This window comes from Tasmannia lanceolata, unplaced genomic scaffold, assembly GCF_043159265.1.
Source record: "Tasmannia lanceolata isolate RefF3 unplaced genomic scaffold, GAP_Taslan_0.1 ptg000006l, whole genome shotgun sequence".
Lineage (NCBI taxonomy): Eukaryota > Viridiplantae > Streptophyta > Magnoliopsida > Canellales > Winteraceae > Tasmannia > Tasmannia lanceolata.
In genome coordinates, this window is record NW_027518683.1 from 2,406,932 (window position 1) to 2,419,997 (window position 13,066).

Genomic DNA, 13,066 nt, shown 5'->3' on the forward strand with positions numbered 1-13,066 from the left:
GGTTCAGTTACTGTAACGCGAGCATCTTTGAAAGATGACACTCTTTTTACAATGGTGGGCTTTGAATGCGCAATGGGGCGGCAATGAAGCACTGAGCGAAAGGTAATTTCTTGATATTCCAATCTGATTTTAGTCGCTCTATTTGAACCACCTTGGTCTTTTGAATTTATGAATGCATAGCCTGCATAGCTCTCTAATATTGCTTCTGTTTCTACTCATAGTTCTTTTGAATTTAGGGTCTTTTAAATTTATGAATGCATAGGTTGCATAGCTCTTTATTATTTCTTTTTTTTACTAGTTCTTTTGAATTAGGGTCTTGAGTTTATGAATGCACAGGTTGCATAGCTCTCTATTAATGCTAGTGTTTACTCATAGCTCTTTTGAATTTAGGATCTTTTGAGTTTTTTAATGAATAGGTTGCATAGCTCTGTATTAATGCTTCTATTTACTTTGTCATTAATTGATGTGATCTTCTTTTTTACATTTTCTAAAATTAATTATAATTATTATTTTTTGTCTTTTTATTTAATACTTTCTTTATAATCTTTAATTTTTTGCATATTTTTAAAATTTATAGTTATGTTTTTGTTTTCATTTTTAAATATTTACCTTCAACTTATTTTTAGTTTTACTTACTAATGTTCTTAACGCTCAACTTATTCTTATTTTACTCACTAATGTATTTTTTTAGGGATGCTTTTCTTTTCATTATTTCTGACTCTTTACATTTAATTTTAGGCAGTGATAAATCGACCCCCCTATAGGGCAGTGCTGAGAGAGAGAGAGAGAGAGAGAGAGAGAGAGAGAGAGAGAGAGAGAGAGAGAGAGAGAGAGAGAGAGAGAGAGAGAGAGAGAGAGATGGGGGTCAGTTTAAGATATTAGGGGGTCGATTTATCACTGCCCTTAATTTTATGTTATTTTTATACTATTCTTGATTATTTTTTTGTGTGATTGTAAGTGAATTGTCATTATTTTCAAATTTAACATTTTATCTTTTATTTTAATTTCTATATTGAGAGTTTTTTGTGAGTTTGATTTGGCATTAATTATAGGGAGATGATATAGCGTTGTAATTTTTTATTAGATGCACGAAAGCATCTAGTCATTTAGTATTTAAAGGGCTTGTAAGAGCTTTTTGAGAACTGTGATATCCTTGTGATAGCCCTTTAAATACTAAATGACAAGAAGCTTCCTCACATCTAATAAAATAGTGTAGTCCTGATATCCTTTCCCTAATTATATTCTGATTTTTTTGTTTTATTATTTAATAATTAAGTTTTTATTGCTTTCTGTATATTATTTAAATTTTTTCTTTATCTTCAATTTTTTGGCATTATATTTAAATTTATGGACATGTTATAATCTTCACTATTTTTAAATATTTATGTTCACTTTCCTTAATCTGTTATTTTTTTTACCTTTTTAAGTTCTTAATAAAAAATATGTTCAACTAGGGTTGCTTTTAGTTTTCTTTATTTTTAAATGTTTACATGCAATTTCTTACTTTTTTTACTTTTATTTTACTTTAGATTATATTTGATTTTTAAATCCTTGTTTTATTCTAAATTTTCTAATGTTAAGTATATTTAGTTATTTTTTAGATTTTTATTAAAAAATATCCTTGATGTTAACTCTTGAATGATGTGTTTTTTTCTTTAAATTATATGTATTTTCAAAATTTTCTAGTTTTACATTTTCTAAGATTAATTATGTTATTTTTCTTTTTCTTTTATTTAAAATTTTCTACCTTATCTTTAATTTTTTGATATTTTATTGAAATTTATATTGATGTTTTAGTTTTCTTATCTTTTTTAAGTTTATACATTCATTTTCTTTGTTATTTTTATTTTTTTAAGTTCATAATGGTCAATTAGATTTACCTATTATATTAGTTGGGCTTTTATAATTTTTTTTTTTATGATTAAAAAGTTTTTGCATTTAAATTTTATGTTATTTTTTACATCATTTTTTAATGAATTTGGATATGATGATTGTGAATTTTTGTCTCTTTTTTCAAATCTCTTTTTTTGCTTTTTATTTCAAAATTTACATTGAGTTCTTACAAGTTTGGTTTTTCATTACTAACATCTTTAAAAAACGAAGATAAAGAAGAAAAAGATATAAATAAAAAGTCAAAAAATACAAAATATTAGAAAATCTAAAACCAAAAAAATTATTTTGTTACTAATTTTATATCTAGTTTGATAATTAAAGAGTTTTAGAATCTACCTTTTATTACTTTCTAAGATTAATATATATATATATATATATATATATATATATATATATAAAACAAAATATGCCCTTACTCATATTTCACCTTCACCCCATATATATATTTAATAACCCGTCGGCTATGCTCATGACTCAAATCCTTTGGTATTCGATTGCCCATCCAACTTCTTTAGGCTTAGCACGTGGACCCAACACACTTAGGAGTCACCACGATACCTAAGCCCGGCCTTTTACCATGGGAGAAATTCCAACCCTTTTAAGTAGTTTTAAAGTGTTTATTCTCACCAATTTCTCCTTATTTAGCTTACTCTTTTATAGCTTAAGGATGGTCAAGCTAACCAAAGTAAGTTTTCTCAACTAAAACTAACCTCCGTCCAAAACCAATCGCCGGGCTTTCCTCGACTCATATCAATTAAATCAGATGAATCGGTCAAAATCATTCACAACGATCTTCATGTCTTTTATCAGCTTACAAAGAATTACGATCCTCGAGTAATCGATAAGACAAGTAAAATATCCCCTAACGACCTATCGACCTTCCTTATAACTAATATACTCAATGTGATCCATGGGCTATGTAAAATATTTCATTAGTACCTATAAGCCTCACTAACAATTCAGATCCTCAGGTAATTGATGGGCTTGATAAAATATCTAGTAACAACCTATATGCCTTGCTTCGATCTCAGATTCTTAGGAATCTATGGGCTGGATGGAGTATCCCGTAACTACCTAATGGCCTTGCTCAGAACTTTGATCATTAGCCCAATATTTCCCCTTTGTCTCATTGTCTATCTTTTCCCCTAATCTCACTCTAATTTTCCTATCTAAATTTTTTTTCTTGTTGTCGAAGGGTCTCTTTTCCAATCATTGTTGTAGCTATTTCTTTAGCATCTCTTTGAAACTCCTTCATGAAGGAGGCCGGGGACGATGACTCGCACGATCAAGGTACGGGTTTCCCTTCACCTTGATTTCATTCTTGGAAACCTACTTTCATATTTGATATTTTCTACGCTTATTTGCTTTTACCAGCCCCATCTTCATCACACTCAGTCCCTTACTCTCCATACATCCACACACTCAAGCCACAACCCCTTAGCTTTCTTGGACATATGTAGGTATTTTATCCTGTCAAAGAGATAAAAAATTCATTGTAAAATACTTATCTATGCCAAGAAAGGTAGGGGTTGTGATTTGTATGTTTATTAGATATTTGTTGTAGGGTTTGGAGCTAAGGGTGATAAAGATGGGGACCGGTATAGGCAAATTGGTGTTATATAAATTTGATAGAAATTGGGTTGGCTTGAATGAAGTAAAGATGTATTGGAAACCCTAGCTTGATCGTGCAAGTTTTGACTATATAACGACCGCTTGGTCGAGGAGTGTCCAAGCGACGCCAGAGAAATAAATGCAGTACTCATAGGCAAAGGGTTCCAGCCACAAGAGGGTTCAGGTGGGGAAATTAGGGGGTGGATTTGGGAAAAAGATTGTGGGACAAAGGGAAAGATTGAGGAGAAGTGGAGGCTGCAATTCGATGCATAAGAGGATAATAAAATGGGGTGAAGGGCTGCTATGACAACTGGTAAATTAGTGGCGAAACAGAGTGAACAACAAGCTTCTCAGCCAGAGATCTGGAGGAGGAAAATGGCAAAGGAGGTGAGATGTTATTGTAACACGAATTGAAACAAATATGAGGAGAGGATTGAGATGAGGAATTGTGGAGAGAAAGGTGGCGGTTGTAGGATCCAGCATTGGGAAACTAGGAGCTAGAGATAGGGCAGTGGTAGGCCGATCATTGGAAAATGTTCTAGACTCTTATCTATGAAAAAGATCGATCAGTCTAGATTATTTCAGAAGGTCTTCGAGTAATTATCTCGTAGGTACCTATCGCCCTTACTCATAATTTTCGATCCTCCCGTAATCGATCGGCTTGGTGAAATTTTTTTTAATAACCCGTCAGATTTACTCATAGCTCAGATTATCATCCAATCGATGGGTTAGGTGAAATATCCCGGAACGACTTATTGGCCCTAGAATTCAGATACTTAGGTAATCGATGGGCTGGGTGAAATATCCCGTAACGACCTATCGGCTATGCTCATGACTCAAATCCTTTGGTATTCGATTGCCCATCCCAACTTCTTTAGGCTTAGCACGTAGACCCAACACACCGAGGAGTCACCACTATACCTAAGCTTGGCCTTTTACCCTGTGAGAAATTCCAACCCTTTTAAGTAGTTTTAGAGTCTTTATTCTCACCAATTTCTCCTTATTTAGCTTACTCTTTTATAGCTTAAGGAGGGTCAAGCTAATCAAGGAAAATTTTCTCAGTACTGATTGGCAAAGGGACTGTTCCAGCCATAAGAGAGAGTTGAGGTGGGGAAATTAGGGGGTGGATTTGGGAAAAAGATTGTGTGACGAAGGGAAAGATTGAGGAGAAGTTGAGGCTGCAATTCGATGCATAAGAGGATAATAAAATGGGGTGAAGTGCCGCTATGACAACTGGTAAATAAGTGGCGAAACAGAGTGAACAACAAGCTTCTCTGCCAGAGATCTGGAGGAGGAAAATGGGAAAGGAGGTGAGATGTTATTGTTGCACGAATTGAAACAAATATGAGGAGAGGGTTGAGATGAGGATCCTCAGTCTCATTGAGGCTTAGTACCTATAAGCCTCACTAACAATTTTCGATCCTCCCGTAATCGATGGGCTTGGTGAAATATTTTTTAATAACCCGTCAGACTTACTCATAGCTCAGATTCTCATCCAATCGATGGGTTAGGTGAAATATCTCCTAACGACTTATTGGCCCTAGAATTCAGATACTTAGGTAATCGATGGGCTGGGTGAAATATCCCATAACCACCTATCGGCTATGCTCATGACTCAAATCCTTTGGTATTCGATTGCCCATCCAACTTCTTTAGGCTTAGCACGTGGACCCAACACATTGAGGAGTCACCACGATACCTAAGCCCGGCCTTTTACCATGGGAGAAATTCCAACCCTTTTAAGTAGTTTTAGAGTGTTTATTCTCACCAATTTCTCCTTATTTAGCGTACTCTTTTATAGCTTAAGGATGGTCAAGCTAATCAAGGTAAATTTTCTCAACTAAAACTAACCTCCTTCGTCCAAAACCAATCTTCATGTCTTTGACCAGCTTACAAAGAATTACGATCCTCGAGTAATCGATGAGACAAGTGAAATATCCCGTAACTACCTATCGACCTTCCTTATAACTCATATACTCAATGTGATCCATGGGCTAGGTAAAATATTTCATTAGTACCTGTAAGCCTCACTAACAATTCAGATCCTCAGTATCCCGTAACTACCTAATGGCCTTGCTCAGAACTTTGATCATTAGCCTAATATTTCCCCTTGTCTCATTGTCTTTTGTGCCTATCTTTTTCCCTAATCTCACTCTAATTTCCCTATCTCAAAATTTTCTCTTGTTGTCGAAGGGTCCCTTTTCCAATCGTTGTTGTAGCTATTTCGTTAGCATCTCTTTGAAACTCCTTCATGAAGGATATCAGGGACGATGTCTTGCACGATCAAGGTACGGGTTTCCCTTCACCTTGATTTCATTCTTGGAAACCTACTTTCATATTTGATACTTTCTACACTTATTTGCTTTTACCAGCCCCATCTTCATCACACTTAGTCCCTTACTCTCCATACGATGAAAGACCTCTTGGATCACTAGGGTATTAAATTCCAATGATATGGGGACTGACTCTAGAGATCTCGTGCATTCTCCTTCTAGATTCTCTAGGAGTTCTGAAAATATATTAGATATACGTGTATTTGTGTGTATATGCGGCATTATTTTAGAAAGTTGGATTTATTTATTTTTTTGCCTACTCTTTTCGGTGGAAGGGATGGGGACCCATGAAATTTTTTTGACACGCTTAGCCCCCCACCCACTGGGGAAAAAATCTTATGCGTCTCTTTCATTTATAAAATAGAGTATGCATATTTCTATGTTGGAAATGAGAGCTGATATCTGCACTCCTATTCTCAGTGGCAATCCTTTCACGTCCAAAATCAGTAGAGGAGTGCAGTTATCAAAACAAGGTTCAAAATTAGTAGGGAATGCGGAATGATGCACACACACAATTCCATTTTGGTTTGCTGTATTACTAGAATGGGTATAAGAATTACAGCATTACAGTTTCTAGCCTTAGATATCATCAGTCCATTGACATTACAATACTAACGTTTTTGTGCTTACAATTTTGAATTCTGAGGGATTCTTGTGCTTACAATTTTGAGGGATTCTTGCAGCATTACAATTTCTAGCCTTAGATAATTAGTCCATTGACATTGTAGAGAAGAGTTCATTTGTTTATACTTAATAAATGTTTTTCATTATTTATTTACGGATTATTATGCTAGTTGTATACTTGTATTTGCACTGGATACTTTCCATGGATTATTTATATTCTTCATTAATGACCTTGGAGCTTGGTGGTTTTATTTTTTCCTTCTTTTTTGTTTACGTGAATCATGTGTGCCCCTTTACTAGTAGCTATTGAATACTTACCTATATTACTTCTATGTCAATATCTATTTATAAATATCATATTATGTTTCTATATAATAGAAAAACTTAGGTGACCCCATAGGTTGTTTAAAATCTTATAAATGTAAAGTTTACAATGATTAGTTTATATTTTGCGCAAAAAATCAAGGGAGCACTAGAATCATATTTCATTCATGATTTCTATAAGCTCTGTTTCTTTTGACGTAAAATGGGCATAAAATAAAATTTAAGCCAATTTTAAGTGGGAAAATGGGCTTAAAATTTATTTTACTCCCATTTTACTTTGAAAGAAATGGAGTCTAAGGCTATATTTAGCACCTTTGAAAAATTATTCCATGGAATTTTTATAGGGCCAGTTGTGAGAGATGGGCGGGAGAGGGACAAACTTGAGACAGTGGGAGTGAGATGATATGAAAAGCTAAACAAAAAGCCAATTTTAAGTGGGTATTTTCCTTTCACTATTTTTAGGGATTTTTTATGTCTCTATTATCTCCACTCCCTCGTAGCCCTCACACAATTGGGCCCTCCTCTAAAGCTTCATTAACAAACTAATCACTCTTTGTACCATTGAACTTTTAACCAGAAAATTTCAGTTAACAATGGAATAATGCCCCCTTCTACTTTCATTGTAACAATCTTCTTAGTGGTTTACCTTTCATCCATGCACCCCTTTAAGGCCTTATAGCTTAATTAGGAGGAGAATATGCATGCCATCCTAGGAGTAACCCTCTATTTAGTATGGTGACTTTGTTTTCTCTGATGCATTTGGAAAAAAATGAGATAAAAAGCCAGAGAAGCTTCTTTCCTCGTCATCACTCCCTAGGACTTAAATAGGATATGGTTGTTCTCTCATTTTTGCTTGTTGCCTTTATAAGGCCAAGCCCACATGCTAAATACTCTCGAGAACCTCCAATGGAACTGATGGAGCTTATACTCATCACAACACTGTGTATTAGCCTTTCTACTTTGATACCTCCCTGTAGCTCTCTCCAGGCTCAAGTGCATTCCTCTCATGATCAAGGTATGCCATTCAAATCTCTCTCTCTCTCTCTCTCTCTCTCTCTCTCTCTCTCTCTCTCTCTCTCTCAATGATCAAGGTATGTCATTCAACTCTCTCTCTCTCTCTCTCTCTCTCATGTCTCCATTGTCACTGTTTACAAATTAATTGACAGTTCATGGTCTCATGCTCTCTCTTACTAAGCCACCAAGAAAGTTGACACACATTGAAGTACCCATGGTAAGAGCTCCTCTCGTAACTCTCTTGTTCACTAAATACGAAATGGCCCTTTTCTTGTTATTCTGAATTTCAATTGTTCTTTTTGTCTCCTTATTTGTGGGCTTATTTTTTATTTTTTTTGGAAAATCCAGGTTAAAGATTATAGCAGTAAAGAATACATATCTAACTCTCAGCAAAATAGACCTTTTTCAGGTAACATTCCCCAAGAGAAACTTGCAAATGCTAGTCAAAACACTCCCAAAGAAGATCCTTTAGGTGTGTGTAGACTATATAACCAGGAACACGTCCTCAGCAACTCTACTAACCCTTATTAAGCTTTCTTTAAACCTTCCAAATCACACTTCCATGGCTCGGCTTAGCTAAACTTTCCTCTTCATATTTTCCCCTGTTTCAAAATAAACAAGGAGTCATTGCAGACTTTAATTCTCGCAACCTCAAAGGATTCATGGCTCTCTGCAACATCATGGCCTCGGATATCATCTCGAAAACACTCAATTCTTACTACTATCCTTATAATATGATCTTACAAAATCATCATAATTCTTCTCAAACTTTTTTTTATAGTTGTCATTTTCCCCATTTATTGGACTTTCCACTTGCAATAGTTCTCTTTTTCCGAATTTCTTCCCTCTAAGGTACAGAGATCTAGATATGAATTTGACTAATGACTACTATTCAAACACCAAGAAAGGCATGCTCGGCCATGCATGTGCTTGACTAATTAATTCGAAATTGCCACTGTATTATTAAATCACTCTTCTTTCTCCTTATGAGATGATGGAATAAAATAGCAAATTGAACTGCATCAGATTGTGAGCACTTCCATTACAATTCTACTTCTAATTTTTATCATTAAAGATTAAGCGGGCTTTATTCTAATTATTTGAAATTTCATATACTTCCCATCTTGGCTACTACAACTAAAGGTAATATAACCAGGTAGAATGGGTAAAAGAATAGATTAAAAGTTCTTTTACGCGCAATTATGTGGTATTGGTCCATTTTTATCCAGATGGTCTCTAGTAGTTTTCCCAATAATTTTCTACTAATTTTTATCATTAAAGATAAAGTGGGCTATATTCTAATTATTTGAAATTTCATAAGGTGGAAAAATCAAAGAGACAGACATGTGGGAGTTTGTGACGATGGATTATAGGCATGTGAGAAGGCGACAACCGATACACAACAGGGCTGTGCCCGTGGCACCATGAAAGAATTCGGATTCCTAAGCATCATTTTTTTACAATGTTCGGAAAGTACGAGAGGAATTACTTAAATGGTGGAGATTGCCGGTATTTCTGTTGTGTTATGGCCGACACCGTTTTTATTTTAATGCTTTCTAAGGTTGTGTCAGACGCTAAATGGTCAAAGTTTCAAACCCTAGATTTATTTCCTGCTTTCATGGTCACAGTTTCAAGCCTTGATAGCGCATGGAATCGTAAGTACTTGGCTGGAAAGAATCAAGATCATATTTTTATTAGGTAGATACCTGCTCTCTCTCTCTCTCTCTCTCTCTCTCTCTCTCTTGCAAAACATGATTCCACAAAGAAAAGACGGGACGGGAAAAATTCTAGTTTAATATGGTGTTGGTTAAATAAGTCATAAAAAAACATAAACACAAATGTTAAACTACCAGTTACTCCAAAAGCTTAAGCTGTTGGAGAGGGCGTTATTGAATGTTTTATACTTTAACACTCCCCCCACATGTGGCCCTTCTTTCTTTGGGTCGGCCTACATGTGTGGCACATGTGTGCCTACACGTGGCACATGTGGCCCCACTTGGGTTTGGCCATTGCATGCGGATTTTGCTATCAAGGAAGTTTGAACCCAGGCATTTGCTCATCATGTGAAACTACCAGCTACTCCAAAAGCTTAACCTGTTGGAGAAGGCGTCATTTAATCTTTTATAGTATTTATAATTTGAGGTATGCTAAAATGGAAACATTATATGATGAAATGGCATACAAACATTTGGGGTTACGATGGAAGTACAAATATTTTGATCCAACAACAGCTTCTCAAATTTTTGAGAAGCTGTTGTTGGATCAAATATCAAGGCTGGTACGACCATTAAGTGTTTGTACGTCCACTCATCATATAAAATCAAGCTAAACTAAGGGGCGCCCTTGCAAAAATGGGGTGAAAGGTAGCATCCCTTAGTTTAGCATTCCTCTTAAAATTATGTTATTTACAAAATATAGTGAGGTAAAGTTGGAAAGTTAGCCAAAAAAGAAGCTTTTAATATGTTTAATACGTGTGTTTTAAACATGTTAAAAATGTTTTCCTAAAAAAATAAAATAAAATTTCCTATAAAACTTTTACCTTAAGTTGTGTTCTTTTTTCAAAGGCAATTCTTGGTCCTACATGGAGCATAAGGTAGCACGTACGTGAAATCAAGGCCGTCGATATAGTAAAACATTTATGATGCATCATGCAACTCACATGATCTTTGTCCCACTTTGAACGGACATCCCAATGGAAGAGTTGGTGAATAATGATACTATAATAAGGTTGAACTGGATAATATGAGAAGCTTTGCTTCTTACATTTATCCGCATTCTATCATGGAACTTAAATGTAGCTCATTGTGCATTTTTTTTCTTAATCAACTATTTGCAAGCCATCCATTGGACTAATAGAATTGATAAATGCAATTTTTGGTCATTCCCATGGTATGAATGAAGGTTTTGAAAGAGCCCAAAACAAGATTTTACCGTGCTTCTCTAAGTAAACTTCTCGCACTTGCTTAGATTAGCTTCGAGGCCATTACACTCTGAATTTTCTCATGCAATCTACTACTCCTTTGGTTGTGTTCAAGTCTCCTAAGGCAAAAATCATTAGATCGCTAGCAAATAAAATATGGGTGATATCGAGCGTACCTTTGGACAGGACACCCAGCAGATATTGATACACTGCTGCTGGGGTGTCCCAAGCGATGAAAAGGGGCGCAATTATCATTTCCCTTAAAAAAAAAGGGCTTTTTGCGGAGTTTTTATATGGTGTAAGCCCTTATAGTCTCATATTTTTTAGACTGTTCTTTATGGACCACACTATAGCATGATCCAAACCGTCCATGTGATAGGCGGCGGCCTCAACGTAAATAGATTGTGCACAAAATATCATTTCAATTCGGATCACTTAAACAATTTGTGACCAAAATTCCCAAAATAGATTTTGTTGGCTCATAAAAAGGGTAAAATGTCCTTGCATGTGAAAAGACAACTTACCTTGTAAAAAAGACAAAAAATCGCTCAGTGATATGTTTTTAGGTTGGTCCCACCAACTTAACTCAAAACTATGCATGGCCCACCATTTCACCTTATGTGTTTGGTGGGGCATGTATATGGTGGGAATCGTTCTGATAGGTCTGCTAATGCGTTTTTTTTTTCAGGAAAAAAAAAAATAAATTCTGGCAAAACTCTTCCAGACCACAAACTTGAAAAGTTTTACCTAAAACATCTAGCCCAATGTTATTGGGTGATCTACACCATTCATTTGCTGGACCCGGAGCAGAGGGGCGTTCCCATAAAATATTCTCCTCTAGTGATCGTAGCCCTCTTTGAGGTTTAAAATGGACAACACGTTATAGATATTCTACAGATCAAAGGAGAAGATTTTCTTGAGAACTGATATATTTGCCCCTTTTAATTACTTGGGACACCCAACAACAGTGTACGGGGCAATCAGCCCCATTGAATCCTTCTAACGTGAAGTACATCAGCCCCTCTGCTAGGGGTGGTCATGGTTCGGGTTGGTTCGGCTCAAAACCGAACCAATCCCTATCGGGTCCCGATATTAGGAACCAAAACCTAGCCATGGAGCCATGAAACCGAACCGAACCAGAACCGAACTTGATCGGGTTGGTTTGGTTCGGTTCTGGGTTTACCCAACTTTTTATTATTATTACTGCAGGACAAACAGTGTTTATGTTCACTACCAATTAGCATTCGTCAAGGTGTAATCTTCCTGCCGAATTATAGCAACTCAGGCATTTTCATGTAACAAGAGTTTAATTTGCTTATGATCCAGATAGAAGGGAATTAAAGTTGTGTGCCATGCAACATGTGATCAATCATCTCATTAGTTTAATTTGCTCTTTGAAATGTGAATTCACAAACCATAGATCTTATGAAAGTAGTGTGCAAGGAAATCCATGTAAAGGCCACAAAATCTTACCTATCAAATGAACATGCACCCCCTTTTTTTCTCCTCAAAACTCCAACGTTTTTTGTTCGGTTCTAGTTCCAGGACCCCAAACCCAAAACCAAACCGAAAACCCATGGTTCCCAAATTTTGGACCCAGAACCGAACTACCAATTTTTAGAGTTCTTCGGGCTGGACCTGAACCATGTCCACCACTACCCTATGCAATTATTGACACACTGCTGCCAGGTGTCCCAAGTAATCAAAAGGGGCTGGTTTATCACTTCTTGTGGTCTAAATGATGGGCCACATCCTATACATGGCCTATCAAAATACGATGTAAAATAGCGGGGTAAAAAATACATGTTTTATTGGTTGCTATGGTTGGACCTGAACCATGTCCACCACTACCCTCTTCAGTCATTGATATGATGCTGCCGGGTGTCCCAAGTAATCAAAAGTGGCTGATTTATCACTTATTGTGTTGTAAATGATGGGCCATACCCTATACATTGCCTATCAAAACACGATGTAAAATGGCGGGGTAAAAAAACAGTTGTATTGGTTGCTGTTTAATTTAATACTCTCGTTTAAACTTTTACGGGCCATTATTTTAGGGAAACCTTTTTAACTTGTTTAAAACACGTTTTAAAATCAATTAAACAAGATTTTCGCCAACTTTCCAACTTTAACCCCACTATATTTTGTAAATGACAATATTTAAACTCATCTTTTTTTTTTTTGAATGATCAAAATTTTATCGAGAAGAAAAGAAACGTACAGCCATGGTTTAAAATTTCGACCGAAATCCGAAATTTCATATACCGGTGGGGACTGAAACCGAAAATTTCTGAAATTCAAATTTTCGCCGTTTACCAAATTTCGGTCCGGAATTTGGAACAAAATT

At 35.7% G+C, this 13,066-nt stretch overlaps 1 protein-coding gene across 1 annotated transcript; it reads left to right on the forward strand.

Annotated features, from left to right (window-relative positions):
* Positions 1–7,140: 7,140 nt before the first annotated feature.
* RGF8 (root meristem growth factor) lies at positions 7,141–9,492 on the forward strand. The gene is made up of 4 exons (XM_077380436.1): positions 7,141–7,800; positions 7,952–8,016; positions 8,148–8,208; positions 9,121–9,492. The coding sequence occupies exons 1-4, from the start codon at positions 7,617–7,619 to the stop codon at positions 9,225–9,227; spliced, it is 417 nt and encodes a 138-aa protein (XP_077236551.1). The 5' UTR covers positions 7,141–7,616; the 3' UTR covers positions 9,228–9,492.
* The last annotated feature ends 3,574 nt before the right edge of the window (positions 9,493–13,066 follow it).

Coding starts and splice junctions, on each gene's coding strand:
- RGF8 (XM_077380436.1), top strand. CDS start 7,617: ATGGTTGTTCTCTCATTTTTGCTTGTTGCCTTTATAAGGCCAAGCCCA. Junction 8,017..8,147: donor CACACATTGAAGTACCCATG/GTAAGAGCTCCT, acceptor TGGAAAATCCAG/GTTAAAGATTATAGCAGTAA. Junction 8,209..9,120: donor GCAAAATAGACCTTTTTCAG/GTAACATTCCCC, acceptor AAATTTCATAAG/GTGGAAAAATCAAAGAGACA.